Below are 24162 nucleotides of genomic sequence, written 5' to 3'. Positions count from 1 at the left end.
GGTCCACAGTACGTCCACAGTACGTCCGCAGGTACCGAAAGCGGCGTCCGCTATGTTGGAGCAGCTGGGTCTGATCGGGACGCTCCGGGACGAGGACGAGAGTCCGGAAGAACCCGATACCGAGTCCGACCAGGAGGTGAGTAGGGCCGGAACCACACAGCTGGACCTCTACCCGGAGACACGACACGACCAGGCGGCTTGAGGGCGAACCAGAGCCCGGCTGGAAAACAGCAGATTAACCGCTGATTGATGAAAGGATTATATTTATAACAACAACAGTTTTATTATTAGAGGATAATAAACATACAGTTGAGATGTTTATGATATTGAATCACTAATTTATTTATATATATATATATATATATATATATATATATATATATTTATTTCTTATTTTATGTTACAGTAATTAAAGTGTCACGTGGTTTAAATAGTTATATTTGACACAAATCACAGAACAGATACAGAACAACTTTTATAAACAATTACTTTGTGTATGTATTTATAATTACTATTATATACGTTTGTTTGGGGGTTGGTGCATTTTAACAATTGTGTGTGTGTGTGTGTGTGTGTGTGTGTGTGTGTGTGTGTGTGTGTGTGTGTGTGTGTGTGTGTGTGTGTTTTTCAGGACCAGCCGATCGTCCTGAACAGGAAGAAGAAGTTCGGGACTCGCGGTGCGACGGACTTCAATGGCGACTTTGAGTTTGGAGAGCGGGACGCTCCGGCCCGCGGAGAAGACTGGGCGATGGAAGACGTCATGAAGCAGCTCAAGAACAAGGTAGAACCCAGCAGAACGGATCTCATGTGTTCTCCGGTAGTGTTTTGGTCCTCTAACGTTCTCCAACACTGTTCTGTAATTGTGTTCTTAGAGAACCGCGACCACTCTGGACCAGAAAATAGATAAAATCAGGAAGAAGAGGAAAGCTGAGGTGAGTCCGGCGCTGCGTTCTACTTCCTGTCCGGTCGGGTTCCGCTTCACGTGTTCAAGATTAACGTGTTTCTTTTTGATCTGCAGGAGAAATCGACTGAGGTCGACCCTGCTGAAGGTTCTTCAGAGAAGAACCAGGAAGAGGAGGATGAGGAGGAGGATGATGATGATGATGATGATGAAGAGCAGGATGTGAAGCCTGCTGCAGGAGAGGCTGAAGGAGGTGATGAAGACGAAGATGAGGAGGAAGACGATGAAGACGTAGATGAGTTTGATTCCAGTGATGAGGAGATTCTGACCAAATCGGGTGAGTCCAGCAGAGGCTTTTATTTTGAAGAGGAAACATTTAAATCATTTTGATTCAGTTGTTTTTTTTTACCAATAAATCAAAATATCAAATCAGTTTCAATAACCAGAAAAATCTAATAAAATGTAGAAATCATTACGACTGAATTCAGTCAAAGAAACAGGAAACTATAATAAAGACTGAACTTTATTTGATGTTCTTGTTACTAATTATTGACCGACTTCCTGTTGTCTCCCAGACACCCTGAGAGACAAAGAACGACGGGGGAAGAGGAGGAAGATGGGAGACGAGGTGAGGAGGAGAAGGAGCTGATGATGATGATGATGATGACTTCAGGTTCTTGAAGAGTTTTGTTTTTTTTCGGGGTTACCATGATAACCGCTGTGTGTTGCGTTCTCAGGCTCCGGAGTCGTACTACGAAGACGCGTCTCACTACGATGATGAGCTGACCTTTGATGGCATGAACCTGTCCCGACCGATCCTCAAGGTAGTGTGTGTGTGTGTGTGTGTGTGTGTGTGTGTGTGTGTGTGTGTGTGTGTGTGTGTGTGTGTGTGTGTGTGTGTGTGTGTGTGTGTGTGTGTGTGTGGTAGTCATTTTCTCATAGACTTCTATACAACCAGAGGAGTGGCCCCCTGGTGGACACTAGAGAGAATGCAGCCTGGTCATTTTTGGTGTCGTTTCTAACCTCCGGTCGTGTCCCTGCAGGCCATCACAGCTCTGGGCTTCAAGCTGCCGACTCCCATCCAGAAGGCCTGCGTTCCCATCGGCCTGCTGGGCAAAGACCTGTGCGCCTGTGCCGCCACTGGGACAGGTATCACCGATGGACCGGGACCACCGTGTCACACCAGCACCGGTGAAATAAGGCCGGCGCCAGATAGATTAATGAAATGATTTCTCTCTTCAGGGAAGACGGCGGCCTTCATGCTGCCAGTGTTGGAGCGGTTGGTTTATAAGCCCAAGACGTCCCAGGTGACCCGGGTCTTGATTCTGGTTCCCACCAGAGAGCTGGGGATCCAGGTTCACTCTGTGGCCCGTCAGCTCGCCCAGTTCACCTCCATCACCACCTGCCTGGCTGTCGGTAATGACTGTTAACTGACCATTCTTAATTTGTTTTTTCTGTGTTTGTAAAAATAAATGCTGGTCTCTGTCTGACCCTGGTCCCAGTCTGACCCTGGTCCTCAGGTAACCTGTCTCGTTGTGTGTGCAGGTGGGTTGGACCTGAAGTCTCAGGAGGCCGCGTTGAGGGCAGGCCCAGACGTCCTGATAGCTACACCCGGTCGACTGATCGATCATCTTCACAACACGCCGAGCTTTGAGCTGTCTCACATTGAGATCCTGATCCTGGACGAGGCCGACAGGTAAACACCGAGACGCCACAGAAGATCTACGCGTCTCCCAGTAAACAGAGACTCACCTGTTTGGTTCTGCTTTGTGTCTCTGTGTACCTCTCTCAGGATGCTGGACGAGTACTTTGAAGAACAGATGAAGGAGGTCATCAGACTCTGTTCCTACAACAGACAGACCATGTTGTTCTCCGCCACGATGACGGAGGAGGTGCGTGTCATGTGACCTGTGTTTCAGTGTGTCATGTGACCCGTGTTTCAGTGTGTCATGTGACCTGTGTCTCCAGGTGTTTCAGTGTGTCATGTGACCTGTGTCTCCAGGTGTTTCAGTGTGTCATGTGACCCGTGTCTCCAGGTGTTTCAGTGTGTCATGTGACCCGTGTCTCCAGGTGTTTCAGTGTGTCATGTGACCCATGTCTCCAGGTGTTTCAGTGTGTCATGTGACCTGTGTCTCCAGGTGTTTCAGTGTGTCATGTGACTTCTGTCTCCAGGTGTTTCAGTGTGTCATGTGACCCGTGTTTCAGTGTGTCATGTGACCCGTGTCTCCAGGTGTTTCAGTGTGTCATGTGACCCGTGTCTCCAGGTGTTTCAGTGTGTCATGTGACCCGTGTCTCCAGGTGTTTCAGTGTGTCATGTGACTTGTGTCTCCAGGTGAAGGACCTGGCCGCGGTCTCGCTGAAGCAGCCAATCAGGATCTTTGTGAACAGTAACACTGACGTTGCTCCATTTCTGCGACAAGAGTTTGTCAGAATCCGACAGAACAGAGAGGGAGACAGAGAGGCCGTGGTGGCTGGTAAGTACTGATAACCCTGCAGTACTACTGCGTTACCAGTACTAACAAGTGTAGTACTACGTGTACTGCTGTACTAACTGTCTTTGTTTTGTTAGCTCTGCTGACTCGGACGTTCCAGGATCACGTGATGTGTTTCACTCAGACGAGGAAACAAGCTCACAGATTGCACATCCTGCTGGGACTGATGGGACTGAAGGTCGGAGAACTGCACGGAGAACTGAGCCAGAACCAGAGACTGGAGAACCTCAGGTACACACACACACACACACACACACACACTCACACACAGAACCAGAGACTGGAGAACATAAAGTACAGTCTCACAGAACCATAGACTGGAGAACCTAAAGTACACTCTCACAGAACCAGAGACTGGAGAACCTCGGGTACACACACACAGAACCAGAGACTGGAGAACTTAAAGTACAGTCTCACAGAACCAGAGACTGGAGAACCTCAGGTACACACACACACACACACACACACACACACACACACACACACAGAACCAGAGACTGGAGAACCTCGGGTACACACATGCACAGAACCCAACCTGAGAGTCTTGGGTACACACAGAACCAGAGCCTGGAGAACCTTGAATACACACACACACACCCACACCTAATAACTGTTATTTACCCTGTTGTTGCTTGTTGTCCTCGTTGTTTCCAGGCGTTTTAAAGATGACCAGATCGATATCTTGGTGGCGACAGATGTTGCAGCCAGAGGTTTGGACATTGGCGGAGTCAAAACGGTGAGTCCTTATCTTTAACAGTTAATAGAGGGGAATGAAACAGCTGTTTTTATTCAAACCAAGTCAGATTTGAACTTTTCTGATGGATCCACATGAGCTCATCTGAAGTCTCTGTCCTCATTCTTCTGTCTCTCCCCCCCGTCTGTCTCTCAGGTGATAAACTTCACCATGCCGTCCACAGTGAAGCACTACGTTCACCGCGTCGGCAGGACGGCCAGAGCCGGTCGCTCGGGGCGTTCGGTGTCTCTGGTCGGAGAGTCTGAGAGAAGGACTCTGAAGGAGGTGGTGAAGTCGGCCAAGAACAGCGTGAAGGCTCGAGTCCTGCCGCCAGGTATCTACACCTTTTTAGGGAACCTGGGAGAGTTGGACCCTTGAGTATCAGTGATTTTAAAAAGTGACCTGTTTACAGGTGAGTCGTGATGAAACTTGTCTCTTTGTCTCTTTCTCTCTCGCCCCAGATGTCATCTTGAAGTTCAGAGATCTGATCTCTAAACTGGAGAAAGACGTGGAAGCTGTGATGAGGCTGGAGAGAGAGGAGAGAGAGCTGGCTGCGTCTGAGGCCAAGGTACACCTGCACACCTGCACTCTGCTATCACAATCATCATCAAGCCTTTGACTCTTGAGCCTTTGCCTCTCTGGCCTTTGACTCTCGCCTCTTTGACTCTCGGGCCTTTGACTCTCGCCTCTTTGACTCTCGCCTCTTTGACTCTCGCCTCTTTGACTCTCGGGCCTTTGACTTTCACCTCTTTGACTCTCGGGCCTTTGACTCTCGGGCTCTTTGACCCTCGGGCCTTTGGCTCTCGCCTCTTTGACTCTCGCCTCTTTGACTCTCGCCTCTTTCACTCTCGGGCTCTTTGACTCTCGGGCCTTTGACTCTCGCACCTATTTGACTGTCACCCTTTACATTTTTCTCCTGTATTTGTGTGTATAAACTGTGAAACAATTGTTTTTTACAGCCTTGTACTGTTCCATAATAATAAGTGATTATCACGAAATATTTTAACATTTTTAATCATGTCTGTGTAATTTTTCTTGTATTTTCCTGGAAGCTTCATAATAACATTGTGTGTGTGTGTGTGTGTGTGTGTGTGTGTGTGTGTGTAGTTGAGTGTGGCTCAGAAGCGTCTCGACGGGGCCGCCGACTCCATTCAATCACAGCGAGTTTGGTTTCAAACTCAACAGGAGAGGAAACAGAGCCGTGGTGAGTACTAATACACTCTGCAGTTAACTGACCTCCGCTCTAGTACTCCATCGTCTGTAGTACTTCTCAGTACTTCTATTTTAACTTGTCCTTCTCTCCGTCAGTGTCGAAGGCTCTGCAGGACTTCGATCTTGCTCTGAGAGGGAAGAAGAAGAGAGAAAAGTTTGTGAATGACGGCAAGAAGAAAGAGCTAACGGTAATATAAACTATGAATACTGGTCACTATGTGAGATAAACTAATCACAGGGTTTGTAAGCTGGTCCACCTTAAAGCTACTAGAAGGAACTTGTAACTGGTCATGAAACAGTCTCAGTCAGGGTTCAGCTCATACATCTGTTGTAGTTCGTATGAAGTTTGGTGGAGAAGTTAGTTTAGCATGTAAATAACGAGTCATGATCTGCTTTTAAATTGATGGTCTTTGTTGTCCGTCAGTCTGAGGAGCGCGCTCAGTTCGAGATCTTGAAGGCTCAGATGTTCGCCGAGAGAGCGGCGAAGAGAGAGCGACGCCCGAAGAGAGCGAGAGCGATGGCAGAGGACGAGATGCCAACTAAAGGTTAGATATACTTTAATTTTAAAGCACTGAGTATTTCTTTGTATTTAATTGAGTATTCAAAATGCTCATTGAATACACAGATATGCTACCTCAGTACTGCCAGATGTACTAAACTGAACTGTCTCTGCAGCAGCCAATCCTAAAGCAAAGAAAGGAGGAAAGAAGTCTGTGTTTGACAAAGAGCTGACCAACACCAGCAGCAAGGCACTGAAGCACTACAGAGCTGGGTGAGTCTGTCTGTTCACCCGTTTGTCTGTACGCCCGTCTGTCTGTACGCCCGTCTGTCTGTACACCTGTCTGTCTGTACGCCCGTCTGTTATTACCATGGACTGTATATAAAAAGTGGACGCCATTTGTTTGTGGATTGTTGTTTTGAAGCCTCAAATTAGTCATTTTGGCCGTCGCCATCTTGGTTTTTGGTAACCAGAAGTGAGGTGAGCGGGCGGATCGCAGGTTTTGCTGAAAATTGGCGGATAACGATCGGCGGTGAAACTTTACTTCACACTGTGATGGTTTACGTTAAACTGTGTCATTAATCCGCATACTCGACGATACCTGATCCAGCATTTTAGGCTTTATCGGAGGCATTTCCGATGTCTGTGCACCTGTCTCACCTGTCTCTTTCTGCTTACAGACCGTCCTTCGAAGACAGGAAGCGTCTCGGTATAGACAGGAAGCGTCCTGGCGGATCGGACAGGAGACGCCCTGGCTTCTCTGACAGGAAGCCTCCTGGCGGCTCAGACAGGAAGCGTCCTGGCTTCTCTGACAGGAAGCCTCCTGGCGGCTCAGACAGGAAGCGTCCTGGCTTCTCTGACAGGAAGCGTCCTGGCGGCTCAGACAGGAAGCCTCCTGGCGGCTCCAGGTGAGTTTTACCTGCTCTCTCTTCATTTCGGTATAATAAGAACTGGATATGGCGTCGCTGCTCAGCCTTGCTTCCAATTTTGCTCAGCAGCTACTTCCCGGTATTGCAGCACAACAGCAACAACAAAAAAAGCATTTTAACCATAGAGCACTATGGTAAAAGAGACATATTGTGTGTGTATGTATGTGTGTATATATATATATATATATATATATATATATATATATATAATTCTAATTGGACTGAAAAGGTGCCATTTTGGGGTTCAGTTTGCAGTTGTTATTGTACATCTATGGTCCCACATCGACTGAAGCAGATTAAAAATGTTGGACTCTCTGTTCTGTCCGTCAGGTTCAAGAAGAAGTGAAAGCCAAGATGGCCGCCTTGAGAAGCAGTTTTCTCCTCGTCGTCTCTTTGTGTTCACCGTGTAAATCTCTTCCAGTTGTTTTGTTCATTTTATGAAGTTTTAAATAAAGTGTCAATCTCTATAAAAAACACGCCTGTAGTCTCTTCTAAAGGGTCCTCACAAGCCGGAGCAACGTCCTCACAAACCATGTTGGTATGATGTCAAAAAGATATTCAGTATATTATGTCATAGAAATGTTTAAAAAAGCCTAGTATAGCATGTGGAAAGTGTCATAAAAAAAGTTATATTATAGTATATTGAAAAAAGTCATAGTAATATGTCCTAAAATATCTGGTCAAATTTACTTACTTAGTCGAAAAAATCGTACGTCATAAAAAATTTAATAAAGTCCTAGTCAAAATATAGTATGTTGAAAAAGTCATAGAATAGTATTTCACAAAACGTATAATAAAGTAAAAGTATGGCATTTAAAAAAAAAAAGGTTATGGTATAGTATGTAATAAAGTAATTATAAAAGGCCTAGCATGTCGAAAAAGTGATAATAAAGCCATAGTATAGTATGTCATAGTCATTGTGTTGTATTATGAAAGAAGTCTTTCAAGAAGTCAGTGTATAGTATGTAAAAAAAGTAATAAAAAATACTTTTTTGAAAAAGTAATACAAAAGTCATAGTATAGTATTAAAAACAAGTTTATTAAAGTCACAGTATAGTATGTAAAAAAAGTTTGTTGAAAAAGTAATAAGTCACAGTATAGTATGTAAAAAAAATAAGTTTAATGAAGTCACAGTATAATTTTGTATAGTATTAGTAATAATTTTGTTGAAAGAAGTTTAAAAAAGAACGTCAGTAAAGTTTGTTTAAAAAAGTCACAGTATAATATTTTTTAAGTCATAGTATTGTATGTCAAAGTGATAACACCATAGTATATTACTATATATTTTAGTATGTAAAAATATAATACACAGTATAGTATGTAAAAAAAAAAAAAGTCAGTAAAGTATGGTGAAAGTTTTTAAAAAGTCATAGTGTAGAATACTTTTTTTTTTTAGTCATAATATAGTATGTCGAAAAAAGTAAAAACAAAAAAGCCATAGTGTAATATATAAAAAAGTCAGTCATCGAAAAAGTCATAGTGTAATAAGTCGAAAAAAGTTATAAATGTCTGTATAAAGTGATGTGAAAGTAAGTCAAAATATAGAATGTTAAAATAGTCATAGTATAGCATGTCTAAAAAAGTAAAAAAAAAAAAAAGTTATAGGATGTCAAAATAAGTCATAGGTCAGTATGGAAAAAGAGTCACAGGATAGTATGTCACTAAAAAGTCAACATTTAGGTTTTCAAAAATTTCATTAAATAGTCATAAGGATTAGGGTTATAGTAAGTTTTAAAAAGTAATTTCATAGTGTGTCGGAAAAAAGTGATAAAGCCATAGTATATATTTTAGTATGTAAATAAGTCACAGGATAGTATGTTGAAAAACGTTTTAGAAATGTTTAAAATGTCATATAGTAAATAAAAATGTATAAAGTCCAGTTATACTATGCATAAAAAAGTCATATTATAGTATGTCTAAAGAGTAATTACAAAAAGTCATAGTATAGCTTGTCGTAAAAAGTGATAACGCCATATTATGTCTAAAAATAAATAACATAGTATGTTTTTAAAAAAGTCATAGTATATGTTGAAAAAAGGTTTTTTTTTTTAGAAGTTATAGTATAGTATGTCGACAAAAAGTGATAAAGCCATAGTATAACGTGTAAAAAAGTCAGAATAGTATATTGAAAAAATAAAAAAGTCACAGTATAGTATGTCTAAAAAGTCAGTCATTACTCAGTGAGACTGATTAACTCTGTTGAAGAGTAACAAAAGACCAAAGACAGTTCATCAAATGTTTAGTGGTTAAATGTTTTTAATTAATATTGAAATACAATCAAACAGGCAACGTTCTGTACAAAGATACAGTTCGTGTGAAACAAGATCCGGTCAAACCTCTTTTTCTCCAAAACAAAACATGAATCTGAACTGACCGCCGATGACCATGGAAACAAATATCATCGGGTGTTTTGAACCTGTTCTCCACGGTTGAACACAACAATGTAGCCTGTAAAGTTGTTTAAACGCACAATGGAAACGGCAAATAAAATGTGCGGACATTCAAACGAATGAGTCAACATTCAGCTGGTCAGTGTCTCTTTGAGGCGAGATGATTGATCAGCCAATCGCACATTAATACTTAGCTGATTGATGTTGATACAGTTAATAAACGTTTACAGGGTATTCCATGTTAGACGCTACAACGTAGCCACCAAACGTAGCTTGTATTCAAAACTCTGGGTTGAGGGTTGGAAAAGGTCTCCTGAGAGTCGCCTACGTTCGGTGGATACACTCCAACATCAACATCTGTCCATCCTCCTCCTGATAGACACCTTCTAACTACCAACTGTCAGGTTTACGCCTGTGGGGTTTTTTGGGGGCGTGGCTTAACAATGATTCTCGCGCCACCCCTCAGGACAAACCTTTTAGGGTTTTTCGATCTACTGCTGGTCACAAGTGTTGAACTCTTTCTCCAGAGGGAAGCAACGAGCTAAGGCAGTAAAAGAGACTATTTTGGTTTCCTCAAGTGAGACGGATATGTTCGTCTCGGAGATCAAAAACTCTTCAGTATTCAATCGTTTACATTCCTGTCGCTGAGTTAATTATCTGTTGGGATTTATAAATGAATATGAATCATAATATAATTACCAGTCGAGGATGATTAGATTACATATGCATACTAATGAGTTCATGACATCATGTGGGACTAATTATCAGTTTCTGATTCGTCAACATCCGAGCTAACTCATGTTTGTCAAACATGGATATCTACTGTGAGCATAGGAAAATATAATACATCATGCAAATAGAAGCCAATCGGCTTTCATCCATCCGCACAACAATAAGGAGACAGGAAGTATATATCGCAACAACAGCAAACGTGTCAAGAATAGTACGTTAACGTCTGCTACCAACGTTAGCATGTCACGGCTAACTAGCTAACTGCTTAGGAAGCGTTCCTAAATCCAATCTGACGCTCTACACTAAAATCAGAGCGCCGTTGTTCAAAGGAACACAGCGCTCTGGTGAATGGGTAACGTTATACGTGTATAATTCAAAATAGAGACACTCGGAGTGACTGTTTACGAACGCACCGGTAGTAACCCGAGTGTTACGTCCGAGGCTGAGAGCTGATCGATAAATACTGTATTTTGTGGGGTACAATCCTAGATCCAGGCTGATACATCTAACCCTTTTTTTTGGCATATTAAAAAATATTCTGTGGTTCCCTCTTAGTACATATTTTGACTACTACTATGATTGGCCAGGAATCACCTGTATTGGATTAGATTGTGCTTGGTTTGCTCATTAAGCACTCTTTGTAATTGTAAATGTACCCCCCCATATGTATTATATTTTATTTATTCTATTAAAATATTTTGTCTTTCTTTTTCTTTCGTTCTTTTTGTCTTTGTCAAATATATATTTGTTTACGTTGGGACAACATTCCAAGAAAATAAAAAAAATTAATAAAAATTAAAAAAAAGTTATTCTGCCATATAGAACATGTTGCATACAAAGTCAGTAGAGACACTGGAGGGGGAAATGTTTTAACTCGTAACAGAGCTGTAGTAACCATCTCAGCTCACAACTTCAGTGGAATTCATGACATTTGATGTAACCTTTGAATCGATGTATTAAATAAATTAACTATAAATGGACTGAAGATCTAAGGGTACGTCTTTGTTTGAGCTCTGGACAGGAAATAGAGACAAAATAAATGTAACAGTGGATATGTGACGCTGATAGTAGTGTTTACAGGTGTGTTAAATATGGAAACAAGCAACCAATCAGCTGTGAGCGTGTCCCAGCAGTGAACCAATCAGTGATAGTGAGAACAAACATTTGCTGTACAGGTTAAAACATTCACATGAATAAAACCAGCGTGACACCCGGTGATTTGGGCCGTTCACAGTTCCCATGATGCTTCACTCTGAGACTCCAGCTGGTGTTTTTAAAGTTAACTTGTACAAGTTTCACTTTGACAGTTTTATAGTTTTAATTTTGAGTATCGCTTTTAGTTGTTCTGCTGGTTCTGCTCTGGTTTACCTCGGGCTCTACTTTGTTCCGGTCCAGGCCTGATCCGAGTGTGGCGATGGAGCGCAGAGCTCCGAGTCAGAGTCCGACTCCCCCTCTGCGATGTATGGCCGGACGGTGGCACAGCTGGTGGCGCTTCCTCCTCCTCCTCCTCCTTCTCCTCCACCTCCACCACCTCCTCCACTTCCTCCTTTTCGGTGCTCTCCCAGGTTGGCGGAAGGGTAGAAGCTATTGTTGATGAAGTCCAGGTTCTCTCTGGACTGGGAGATGGAGAAGCCGCTAAAGGAGCGCTCCAGCTCCTCGTGATCCACAGACGGTATGGACATGGAAGCGTCACTGTCCGGCTTCACCTCCTCTCCTCCTCCTCCTCCTCCTCCTCCTCCTCCTCCTCCTCCTCCTCCCCCTCCCCTCTCCGGTCTCTCTGTCCCCCCTCGGTCTCCGGTGCTGTGCCGGTGCGATCGGTTCCCGCCATGTCTCTCTCCGGCCGGAGGAGGTGGGAGTCGAACCAGTGACCCATCTCCCACTGGACTCGGCGTGTTGCCGTTGCTGCGGTGGGGAGGGGGCGGGACCTGCTGCTGGAGCTGGGAGCTGATTGGCTGCCAGGAGGTGGAGGGCGGGCAGGTGGGGGCGTTGCAGTTCCTGGGTCCGGTGGAGCTGCTGGAGCGGACCATCTTTGTCATGAAACGGCTCTTCTCAATGTGCTCGCCAGGCAACACCCTTAACAACATGTAAACAAAATATTAACATAATCTAACATTTAAACAATATGGTATTAACAACAGGTCCGGGTGTGTACTGGTTCTGTGGTTTCCCAGTAGTAGTAGTAGATACTGACTGTTGGATCTTGGAGATGGACTGGCTCTTCTCCAGTTGATCCACTGGACTGTGGTAGGGCGGGGCCGGGTCGGGCTCCTTGGATCCAAAGTAGGCGTCGGTCTCGGCCTGAGGGATTCCCATTCGCTGGATGTAGATGTTAACCAGGAAGTCCAATTTTCTCTCCATGGACAGAACCTAAGGGACGAGACCAGCAGAGGACGAAAACAGATTCAAGACTGAAGCTGCATCAAAATAAAACCAGCAGCTTCAGAGCTCGAGGACTTTCAGCGCCGCCTCTGCTGAAAAGTCTTGTTTGGTTACCTGCTTCTCCACCTTCCCCAGCCGTCCCATCATGCTCGGATCCTCGGGAAGTTCCTCATTGGCCGTTTTGGGACGGTCCTTGTCTGCGATTGGTGTCCCTCTGCCAACTATCTGATCCACCCTGTCAATCAGGAGACAAACTATGAGCTTGAGGACCATGACCTCACAGTGACCACTCACAAACTAAGTAAACTAACAAACTAACAGCCTGAAGTTGCTAAAACAACTTAAAATATACACTCAAAGAGTCGGAGGGCGTACCTTGACTGGAGGTTCTTGATGCGGGCGAGCATGTCCAAGTGTCCGGCTGAATACTGTTCGATCACGTCCATTACATCATAGGGACGAAGACTCTCTTTAAACTTCCTCTTAGACACCATGAAGCGCATTATACTGAGAGAGCGAGAGAGGGAGGAAACAGGAAGTCAGCTGTCACCATCAACCTCTGAAGGAGCTCAGCTGGTCTCAGGCACTAACAGTTCTGATGGAGTGAATCTAGTCCAGTGGCTCTAGATTCACCTAAGAGACCTACAGAGTCCTCGGACAGTGAGTCTGGACCAGGGCGGCAACCTCCGGTTCTGCCGAGCGAAGCCAATACTGAAGTGTGTTAAAGCTGCATTCTCTCTAGTGTCCACCAGGGGGCAACTCCTCTGGTTGTATAGAAGTCTAGTCTAAAATGACTCTACTTCTCTCTTGATTTATTCCCTCAGTAAACATTGTAAACATGAGTTTATGGTCTCAATCTCGAATTTCAAGTCTTCTTCAATACAGCATGATGTTCATTTAGTACATTATGCTCCATTTAGAGTCAAACAGACCATAAAGCAGGGGATGCTTTAGGGGGCGGGGCTACACAGTGACACAGTGACACAGGTCTCTACCACGTTGTTGTCCAATCATGAGTGACGGGAAATGGTTGGATGAAGCCAAACCCAGATCCAGAGACAAAGTGCATGAACACTACACTCTAGTTCAACCAGAACCTGGTTCTGATACCCGTCTGTATTTACAGAACTTTAACTTTAAATAACAAACAGGAGAGGAGCTACAGGAGGACTAAACAACACTTCTCTGTAGGACAGACACCACCAACAACAACAAGGATATGATCATCATGATGATAGTAATAATAAAAAGAAGAAAAAGAATGAAGATGAAGAAAGAAGAAGGAAGAAGAAAGAAGAAGGACGATAAAGAAGAAGAAAGAAAGAAAAGAGTAGAAGAAAGGACGAAGAAGAAGAAAAAAGACGAAGAAGAAGAAGAAGGACGAAAAAGAAAGAAGAAGGAAGAATAAGATCTTATCAAACAGCATGACAAAAGAGCTTTATTAGCAGAAAACAGTAAAACAACAGAAAACAATGAGGCTAACTGGAGGTCAGACTAACTGGAGGTCAGATTAACTGGAGGTCAGACTAACAGGAGGACAGATTAACTGGAGGTCAGATTAACAGGAGGTCAGACTAACAGGAGGACAGATTAACTGGAGGTCAGACTAACTGGAGGTCAGACTAACAGGAGGTCAGATTAACAGGAGGTCAGACTAACTGGAGGTCAGATTAACTGGAGGTCAGATTAACAGGAGGTCAGACTAACAGGAGGACAGATTAACTGGAGGTCAGACTAACTGGAGGTCAGACTAACAGGAGGTCAGATTAACAGGAGGTCAGACTAACTGGAGGTCAGATTAACTGGAGGTCAGACTAACTGGAGGTCAGACTAACAGGAGGTCAGATTAACAGGAGGTCAGACTAACTGGAGGTCAGATTAACAGGAGGTCAGATTAACAGGAGGACAGATTAACTGGAGGTCAGATTAACAGGAGGTCAGATTAACTGGAGGTCAGATTAACAGGAGGACAGATTAACTGGAGGTCAGATTAACAGGAGGACAGATTAACAGGAGGTCAGATTAACAGGAGGTCAGACTAACTGGAGGTCAGACTAACTGGAGGTCAGATTAACAGGAGGTCAGATTAACTGGAGGTCAGACTAACTGGAGGTCAGATTAACTGGAGGTCAGACTAACTGGAGGTCAGATTAACTGCTCTTACCCAACATCTGATGGTGACCTTTGACCCTGGGGTGAGCACAAATAAAAAAAAAAAAATTAAAAATAATAAGGTGAATAAAAAGCAGAATGAGTTCAGTGCATACTAACCAGCAAATCAACAATGAGTAAAGTGATGAGCGATGAGCAGATGAGCAGTAAACAGTTCATACCAGATGGCTCTGATGGTGACCTTTAACCCCGGGGTCAGATCCTGAGGGACGAACTCACAGTGGCAGCTCTTGTTGTCATCGGCCATGTCTTCTCCTGGCAGGCTGGCGTCTGAATCAACAACAACAACAACAACAACAACAACAACAACAACGACATCATCACAGGGCCTTTCTCATTTCTAGATTTTGCGCCTCATCGTCTCCTCTATCCTCGAAGGAGGCCTGCTGGAGGAGCTGTGAGCGAGGAGACATCGGTGCGTCTTTTGAGGAAGACTTTTCTGCACCCGTAAACGAATAATGGAGGCGTTAAACACATCTGGAATAATCTCTCACCATGGAGGGACTCTGGAAATGTAACTGTTTGTGTAGCGCCTCCTACGGCTCTGTTCTAACCACGTTCTTAAATGACATTTAACCTTGATATTTAGTTTTTATATTTATTTTATAAAGCCTATAATATTTATATGGGTGTTAAATATAAATGCATGACATCCGATGGTTCTTGTCACATTACGCCACGTTGTGAATTAAATTAAAAGTAAATGTATAAGCCGTCATGAACATCTGACAGAGATGATAAAGAACAGAGAACAGCTGATGCAAGCTGGGAAATGAGAAAGGCCTTCAGGGTCCCACGCATTCATGGAAACATGAGATGATGTATGAAACATGTATTCAGTATCTAATGATCATTAACCTGGTAAAGAGGCCCTGTGCCCCCTGCTGTCAGTGTGTATGTGTGTGTGTTAGAGTGTGTTAGAGTGTGTGTGTGTGTGTGTGTGTGTGTGTGTGTGTGTGCTGACCTGGAGAGCCCTTCTGTCTGAACTCTTCGTCCTGCATCTCTATCAACACTGCAGGAGGAGAGAGGAGACAAAGCTCAGAGGAATCCACTCTACTCACCATCACCATCAATATATATATATATATATATATATATATATATATATATATATATATAAATATATTTATAAATATATATATATATATTTATATATATAAATATATATATATATTTATATATTTATATATAAATATATATATATATTTATATATATATATATATATATATATATATATTTATATATATACATATTTATACACACACACACATATATATTTGTGTGTGTGTATTTATATATACATATGTACACATACACAAACATATATACACTTACACACACACACACACACATATACACATACACACATATACACATACTGTATATACACATACACAGACATACACTTATACACACATACTGTATATACAAATACACACACATATACATTTATACACACATACTGTATATACACATACACACACATATACACACATACTGTATATACACATACACACACATATACATACACATACACACACGTATACATATATACACATATACACATATACACACATACTGTATATACAAATACACACACATATACACATATACACACATACTGTATACACATACACATACACACATACACACATACTGTATATACAAATACACACACATATACACATATACACACATACTGTGTATACACGTACACACACATATACACATATGTGTGTGTATTTAAAATGTGTGTGTATATATAAAATATATGTATATATTTTTAATAAGTTGAGTTGATTGGTTCTGGGTTAAACTTTCTCATGTATTTTGTTTTTTGCCACTTTTCTGGCAGAAAGATTAAACTCAGCAATCCTAATCATGATACGCTGCTTCTAGGTGGCTGAGAATATATGTTTTTAAAGTATACAGACATACGTGGATATCTTGAAGATGTCAGCTCATGAAATGATCAATGGATGAGTAAGTACTCTTAATGTCCTCATTCATTCTGTCCGTGTCGAAGGTTTACTGAATGTCAGAATCTAAATGTTTGTTACTCCGGAAAATAAATCAAGTTACAGCTTTTTATGCTCCGTCAGTCATTTCTTTCTTCTTCTACTACCATATTTAGTATGTCCCGATACATAGCACGTCAAATGCAGTACGCCAAAAATACCAGGATGTTTTTCTGGCTATTCTGACCCACAATCCTTTGCACAGCAGAGAAACGAGCAAGAAGATGAAAGATCAAGGTGCCATGTTATGTCCCAATTGAAAAGTAAAAGAAGAAAAGTGTGTGATTTGGAACCCAGCTTGAATCCTCCATTAAGGACTCTGATATTCAGTGGTGACGTTCTGACCCGCTTACCTTCAGAGTTCTGGCGTGAGGCCGCGCCTCGGATCCTGAAGGCCTGTCTGGTTCTGGTGCGTTCTCCGAAGCTCCAGCTCTTTGGAACCTTGCTGGGACTCTCCTCCGGATTGGGCTCCATGCTGGGGGACCCGGTCCCCAGTCCTCCGGGACCCCCAGGAACTCCAGGACCAACGCCAGGAGTGCCGACTGTGGGAACCAGTAGAGACAGGAAGTAGGGAAGGAAAGAAAGGAAGTCAAGAATGGGAAGCACCAGAATCCGTTTTATTTGTTTCCTGGTTAACGTCAGTCCAGCAGTCTGCAGGTTTTCATTCAAACCAGATCCTCCAGCAGCCTGTTACACAAACAAGTTTGTCCTATTCTGGTTACATGCTTGATAAACTGGTAGATTACCTATTTGTTTACTTGTTAGTGGGAATAAGAACCTGCAAACTGTTGAGTCTCAACAGATCAAACTGAACCAAGAGTCTGTTGAGAGGATCAAACCGTAGGAAACAATAATCCGATCGTTCCCTGTGAACTGTGCATTTAAAAAGACCTTGGCTCAAACACCCACCGTGCTGAGGAGAACCTTTCCCTTTGGTAACTGAACTCCGCGGAGACGAGAACACCCTCTCCTTCAGACTGACCTTCTGACTGCAGAGACAGCAGACAGACAGACAGACAGACAGACAGACAGACAGGTTTTTAATTTGGATCTAAGAAAGTTTTGGCATCAGACAGGAGTCTGGGAGAAAAAGGTCCTGAATGTCCTTCATTGTGAACACATCCAACCAGGCGCCAACCTCCAGTTCTGCCGAGTGAAGCCAAAGCTTCATGTGTTAAAGCTGCATTCTCTCTAGTGTCCACCAGGGGGCGACTCCTCTGGTTGTATAGAAGTCTAGTCTAAAATGACTCTACTTCTCTCTTGATTTATTCCCTCAGTAAACATTGTAAACATGAGTTTATGGTCTCAATCTCTAGTTTACAGTCTTCTTCAATACAGCATGATGTTCATTTAGTACATTATGGTCCATTTAGAGTCAAACAGACCATAAAGCAGGGGATGATTTTGGGGCGGGGCTACACGCTGATTGACAAGTCGCTGCCGATTCAGGTTGAATCTCTACAGAGTCCGTCTGGCTATTAACTGTTTTATTAACTGGTATTGACTTGTTTAGAGACAGAACTGTGCACTGACCTGGGAGACGGTTCAGGCTGGACATCCTTCCTGCAGACAGACAGACAGACAGACAGACAGACAGACAGACAGACAGACAGACAGACAGACAGACGGTTATTATTAACCATTGAATTAAGAAGCATTTTATGATAATCCTGACTATCTGACTGTTAAATGTTAAACAATTCAACAGTGTGAGACATTTTTGTTCTGCCGTTTACAAAGAAGAATACTGCACTAGTTGTAGTATCAGTAGTAGTTTTGTGTACTTCCTGTATATAAACATTTCAGACCTGAACGAGAGTCCTGATTTATTCTTGAGGTTCCTCAACAAATCCAACTGATTGAGAGGAGGGATCAACCTGGAGACACACAAACAGAATTATTAATGACGAGGTGTCCTAACATACAAAATAAAATCTTAATTATAAGACTATTTACAGAATGTTGTGGTTCCCCGTAGGTGGACAGGTGGAGTCTCACCTGTACATGGGGACAGAGACAGTCCTCTCGTAATAGTCCCAGGTTGAATTCAGATCAGTTCGGCTCAGATTTGTGGCGTAAACCCTCCACGCCGCCTGAAGGAAAAGAGAGGAGATGATTGTCTCCAAACCAGACGCCGACAAAGCAGGAAGGAACCTGTCGACTCCAGTGATTTTCAAACTAAAAGCTCTACTCTTCTTCTGTCTGTAACATAAGCGGTTTTAACATAACCTGCTCTGGTCGGTGATTTTAATCCAGATTTATGGACGCGTTATTCTGGATGTGAATCAGAGATGTTTCACGTTTCACATTTCAGTGAGTTATGAAGAAGAAGGTGTTGGCTCACCTGGATGAGTCCGGCTGCTGGGTTACGTCTCTTCTCAAAGTGTTTCTGACGGTGCTGCTCCTGAACCTTCAGAGCAAAACCAGAACCCAGGATCCCCTGAGAGACAGACAGACAGACAGACAGACAGGTGAGCTGGGAGGAGGTTCACCTGTGTCAGGTAAACCCAAATAACCATGAGAGAGGGGACTCACAGCGGGCAGAGCGAAGAATGAAACTCCGATCAGAGTGAAGGCTGCAGCCAGCAGACGACCGTTCCAGGTGATCGGGAACTTGTCTCCGTAGCCGATGGTCGTCAAGGTGATCTGACAGAGAGACTGTACTGTGACATCATGAACCAGTACACCTGTACCTGACCGTACTGTGACATTGTCATCCAGTACACCTGTACCTGACCGAACTGTGACATCATCAACCAGCACACCTGTACCTGATCTTACTGTGACATCATCAACCAGCACACCTGCAAACAAGTATTTGTGTGTGTTGTCTCACCAGTCCCCACCAGAGGGCGTCTGCATACGTCTCAAACTGGTCGTTGTCTTCTTTTTCTGCCAAATAAACGAGGAAACTGGCCAGAATGAGACAAAGGAAGCCGATATACCACGCAGTGATCAACTCCTGCAGAGAGAGAGAGACATCAGAACACAGTGAGAGAGAGAAAGAGAGACATCAGAATTCAGTGAGACAGAGAGACATCAGAATAAAGTGAGACAAAGAGACAGAGAGAGGGAACAAAGAGTCACCGAGTTTAAACTACGTAATCAATATTTCTGATCGATTCAGTCCAGGATCAATGGAAACGATCAGATGTCAAGCTGCCCTTCAGGAAGACGATACCAATAAACCAATACTGCTGACACAACAGTGGAAGCGTCAGTTGAAGTGTTAGAGCTGAAAGCAGTTGAAGTGAAATGGGCTTATCTGCAGATTGATCGAGAATATAAACAACGGTTACAATACAGACAGGTATTTCCCAGGGTACCTTGCTGTGGGCGTAGACAACTGATCCCAGGAGTTTCCAGGTTCCTCCCCGTCGGTCCATCCTGATCATCCTCAGAATCTGAAGGAAACGAAGCGACCTGATGGCTGAAGTGGCGAAGACGTTCCCCTGAGTCCCTGCAGCCAACACTGAGATGGACGCTATCAACACCATGATGTCTGCAGACAGACAGACCAGAGAGACAGACAGGTGATTACAATGTCTCACAGCATTCAACCGGTTTGAAAATGCTTTTCTTAGAACCCTTTCCTCCTGCTGAGCTGACTGAAATAAATGAAGTGTCGTTGAAGTCTGAGAGTAAATGAAGTGTTGTTAAAGTCTGAGAGTAAATGAAGTGTTGTTAAAGTCTAGAGTAAATGAAGTGTTGTTAAAGTCTGAGAGTAAATGAAGTGTTGTTAAAGTCTGAGAGTAAATGAAGTGTTGTTAAAGTCTGAGAGTAAATGAAGTGTTGTTAAAGTCTGAGAGTAAATGAAGTGTTGTTAAAGTCTGAGGGTAAATGAAGTGTTGTTAAAGTCTGAGAGTAAATGAAGTGTTGTTAAAGTCTGAGAGTAAATGAAGTGTTGTTAAAGTCTGAGGGTAAATGAAGTGTTGTTAAAGTCTGAGAGTAAATGAAGTGTTGTTAAAGTCTGAGGTAAATGAAGTGTTGTTGTAGTCTGAGGGTAAATGAAGTGTTGTTAAAGTCTGAGAGTAAATGAAGTGTTGTTAAAGTCTGAGAATAAATGAAGTGTTGTTAAAGTCTGAGAGTAAATGAAGTGTTGTTAAAGTCTGAGAGTAAATGAAGTGTTGTTGTAGTCTGAGGGTAAATGAAGTCTTGTTAAAGTCTGAGAATAAATGAAGTGTTGTTAAAGTCTGAGAGTAAATGAAGTGTTGTTGTAGTCTGAGGGTAAATGAAGTCTTGTTAAAGTCTGAGGGTAAATTAAATGTTAGGCACAATGAAAGCCATGTTCGTTGTTTACGTTCATTATGATAATTTGGGGGGAGTGGCTTTGGAGGGAGGCCTGAACAGACGGGCTGTCAGTTGATTTGGTAACACAACAAACTCACCGATGACACAGAAAGGTTTTCTGGCAAATTTGAGTCGTCCTCTCCATCCTCTGTACCGACAGCAGCAACCTGCAGCCCAGATCCTCACTATGTACTCCACCCCGAACACCACGATGGTCACCACTTCCTGTTGCGCACAACAACACGAACGTTAGAAAAGCAAAGTTTGTGTTCGAAATGACTCGTTTACCACCACCATTACTCACTTTCTCTGCACCTCTTCATTAAAACAAGCCACTTCAACGTCTGCTGGGGGACCATTCACATTAAATACCATCATAAATTTAACTTAATGGAGATGTCTCTAAGCTGAATGTTCTGAATGAAACTGAGTTACATCATATCTAGGCACTGCTGTTATCAATGCGGGGGCAGTCATTTTATTTTCCCAAATTAATAAATACAAAGTACTTTGTGGGCGTTTGTGTTAAAAGGGTAATTTTGGCACCTCAGCTCATGAATTTTGTCTCACTCGCACTGCTCTTCCTCCTCTCATATGTCCGCCATTTAATCTTCAGCGCAATGCATGATGGTATATATATATTTTTGCATATTTACTGACCGATCGGTTGTACACTACTTTTAATAATGCATTGTGGGATACTTTGAGTACCACTATATAGAGTATAAGTATTTCTCACTATGCAGCCCAGACAGCATTACCAAATGGTGAACTCACTACATGGTGGGCTAAGAGAGTGAGACACGGTCATTATCGATTAAATCTGTTATGATATTAATCATTTAGTCTATAAAACATCAGAAAAGAGCCAAAAATATCCCAGCCTAACCTTTACAGAACGTATTCCGTTGATCCTCTGATCAGAAGATGAATGAATGTGTGTATTTTTAACACCGGGAGTCATGTGGAACTTACCAGGGTGTAGAGAGCGTCCTCTGAGGACTTCTCGTACTCTCTGATGGTGGAGAACACGGACAGAACCAGACAGGAGAACACCAGCACGAACCTGAACGGAGAACACACATTTAACTCCTGCTAAAAGGGGGGAAGATTGAGACTGTGACACCTGATCTGAGGTATTTACACGTAGGCGTGGTAGATGAAGGCCCATCCTCGAGGTCTCTCCAGGACGTTGTACAGGAAGTTCTGCAGCCGTCTGTAGAGGGCGTTTCTCTTCGGAGGTTTCTTTCCTCCGGAGACGCTGCTGCGCTGCCGCCGAGGTCCCTCCTCCCCACCTGAACACGGGTCCATAATCAGCGATTCACACTTATATGAAACGCGCCGACACTTCAGGACTGTGAGGACTGCAACACGTTTTTAAATTCTCTTTCTCCTTTTCTACCCAAGTCTGATTTCACTACATTTAAACAGCTCAACAGTGAGCACACACACACTTTCTGAACCGCCTTCTCAACTACGAGATGAATCGTGACCATAAAACATTTGATTCACATTTATTCTTTTTTTTTATTGCAGAATAGAAACAAGGCAAAGGTACAAGACTGAGTAAGAAGTGAAGGAACTACTCATCCCGTAAACCGTTAATGACAACAGATGCAGCAGCTGAGTGGCTTCTTTCACGCCTGAAACGTTTTCAGACACACATTTTGTTGAACTATTTTCGTGATTCAAGAGAAAGCTTCCGTTGGTCCAGTTTGAAATTCTGGAGCGGCCCACGGCCCGTTTAACTCTACTCCCCGTCATCCTCTGCCTGGCCCAGAGATGCAATGTGGTTTCAGCGTCTAGAAGAGATAATGTTCACGCTTAGAGGCGAGAGCTTTCTCAACCCTTTGTCTCCTGTTGTAGCGGCTCGTCTGATCGATGCGCTGCTTAACGCCAGAGCCAAATACAAACAAGCTACAGCTTATTTATTAACTTTATTATCTTTATTTTGAATCTGTTGTCCTTTACACTTTCATTTTCCTGAACATTTTTGCTCACCTCGTTGTCTTTATGTTCATTTTAATATTCTCTTATTTATTTACATATTATATATATATATATATATATATATTTACAGGGGTCGGGCGGAGTGGAAGGGTGGGAAAAAGAAAATATTTTAAAAATGGTGACCTGTAACCCTGGCAACGTTTGTTTGCCTAAAAAACAGAAGAAAAGTGTAAATTATCAAAGTAGTCGTCAATTCTCTTTCCATCTGTTTCACATTTTTATGTTATTTTAGATTTTTATTATCGTCAACAAATCCAATAAAAACACCCACAAAATTATGCTAGTCCTCTCAATACTTTGACTTTTCTACTATTTCACTTCAACTACTTTCTAAGAGATTGTGTCGGCCGCAGTGAAAGTAGTTGAAGTGTTATAGCTGGTGTGTTTCATATCTTGTCAGAGGATACATTCATGTGGATTTGGATCTTAACGTTTTCATATTGCCATCACTATACTTAAGTGTAATAATAAATAATCATCAGCCACTCACATGTAAGCACCCTTCAGTCACGCTTACAGTAAATATTGATTTATTTCTCTTCTTTTAACCTCATTGGTTTGTTGCATTTTTGGTGAAGCAGAACCATCAGGTTCTCACCATCAGAAAACCCTGATCTGGTTTTACTGCTGATTAACTGAGAGCATGCGCACAAACACACACACCGTTAACGGTCCCCGTTAATTACCGCCTATGAACCGGCAGGTTGTTGTTGTTGTTGTTGTTGTTGTTGTTGTTGTTGTTGTTGTGTGTTTCGGTTGTTTTACCTGCTATGAGCAGAGCTCCGTCCCTGCTGGACTCGGTCCCTCCGGCCTCCAGACCCACGAAGCCCACCTTCAGCTTCTTCGGGTCGGCCTGCGCTCCGGGGAACACCCCGCCGTTCCGGGATTTCTGCACCATGACGGAGGGACCAGCACCGACCGGCCGATCTACTGCCAGCCTGCAGACGGGGCGCCCGAGACGGCCATGCCAGGCGGGAGCATCACCGCTGCTGCGGAGGACGACGAGTACAGAAGGAGGGAGGAGACGAGGGAAGGAGAGGAAAATAACACCCGCAGAGAAAGACGAGCTGCAGATTGGCTGATCAGCAGATTTTTTTTTTTTTTCCGTCACCGACTTCCCGCACAAAAAGGAAGTGGCGTGACGTCACCGACGGTTATTGATCATCTCACAGATGAAAGAAAAGAACAAAAGTCAGTGACTAAATTGAGCAGTTAGTCAAAAAGAAACAGACACACAGGAGGAGGAGGATGTTCCTCGCTGACCCATCGCCATGGAAACGGGATGATCTGAAGGCGGTAACCATGACTACCAGAGGAGGAGGAGGAGGAGGAAGAGGTTGTCATTGGCTCAATCAAATGTATGAATATGTGACTTTGGCAACATTGCTGTTGACACTTTTCTTT

At 43.0% G+C, this 24162-nt stretch overlaps 2 protein-coding genes across 5 annotated transcripts in view; one reads left to right on the top strand and one right to left on the bottom strand.

The window, feature by feature from the left end:
• The window catches only part of ddx27 (DEAD (Asp-Glu-Ala-Asp) box polypeptide 27), a 7329-nt gene extending 87 nt beyond the window's left edge, over nt 1–7242 (top strand). The window contains exons 1-21 of the mRNA XM_068722272.1: nt 1–136; nt 632–781; nt 873–932; nt 1019–1238; nt 1477–1529; nt 1639–1725; nt 1945–2050; nt 2144–2317; nt 2447–2597; nt 2694–2793; nt 3234–3375; nt 3471–3624; nt 4048–4129; nt 4283–4460; nt 4588–4694; nt 5234–5330; nt 5435–5526; nt 5763–5883; nt 6014–6110; nt 6518–6745; nt 7097–7242. The exon at nt 1–136 is cut by the window's left edge and continues 87 nt beyond it. Of these exons, the coding sequence (XP_068578373.1) occupies nt 53–136; nt 632–781; nt 873–932; nt 1019–1238; nt 1477–1529; nt 1639–1725; nt 1945–2050; nt 2144–2317; nt 2447–2597; nt 2694–2793; nt 3234–3375; nt 3471–3624; nt 4048–4129; nt 4283–4460; nt 4588–4694; nt 5234–5330; nt 5435–5526; nt 5763–5883; nt 6014–6110; nt 6518–6745; nt 7097–7112 (2499 nt within the window). The 5' untranslated portion in view covers nt 1–52 and the 3' untranslated portion in view covers nt 7113–7242. The remainder of the gene's footprint in view (nt 137–631; nt 782–872; nt 933–1018; nt 1239–1476; nt 1530–1638; nt 1726–1944; nt 2051–2143; nt 2318–2446; nt 2598–2693; nt 2794–3233; nt 3376–3470; nt 3625–4047; nt 4130–4282; nt 4461–4587; nt 4695–5233; nt 5331–5434; nt 5527–5762; nt 5884–6013; nt 6111–6517; nt 6746–7096) is intronic.
• A 1762-nt stretch (nt 7243–9004) lies between these two features.
• Nucleotides 9005–24076, bottom strand: LOC137880652 (potassium voltage-gated channel subfamily KQT member 2). Of its 4 annotated transcripts, XM_068722136.1 has the most exons (19): nt 23524–24076; nt 21893–22043; nt 21724–21814; nt 20847–20973; nt 19785–19960; nt 19295–19420; nt 18994–19104; nt 18803–18898; nt 18457–18551; nt 18267–18335; nt 17992–18021; nt 17368–17447; nt 16812–17000; nt 15404–15451; nt 14601–14709; nt 12643–12774; nt 12382–12502; nt 12080–12255; nt 9005–11961 (listed from the first exon to the last, which is right to left on the bottom strand). In XM_068722136.1, exons 1-19 carry the CDS (start codon nt 23654–23656, stop codon nt 11265–11267), a joined length of 2757 nt encoding a protein of 918 aa, XP_068578237.1. In that variant the 5' UTR covers nt 23657–24076; the 3' UTR covers nt 9005–11264. The 4 variants fall into 4 exon arrangements, with proteins under 4 accessions (XP_068578237.1, XP_068578239.1, XP_068578241.1 ...); XM_068722138.1 differs by lacking the exon at nt 15404–15451; XM_068722140.1 differs by lacking the exons at nt 9005–11961; nt 12080–12255; nt 12382–12502 and adding an exon at nt 14432–14457 and having other exon boundaries at nt 12686–12774.
• Between the last annotated feature and the right edge of the window lie 86 nt (nt 24077–24162).

The sequence above is a fragment of the Cebidichthys violaceus genome, unplaced genomic scaffold (assembly GCF_023349555.1).
Source record: "Cebidichthys violaceus isolate CVI_PGR_0920_01 unplaced genomic scaffold, fCebVio1.0.p SCAF_29, whole genome shotgun sequence".
NCBI lineage: Eukaryota > Metazoa > Chordata > Actinopteri > Perciformes > Stichaeidae > Cebidichthys > Cebidichthys violaceus.
Note: the sequence above shows the minus strand (reverse complement) of the source record. Positions and strands in the feature narration are given on the sequence as shown.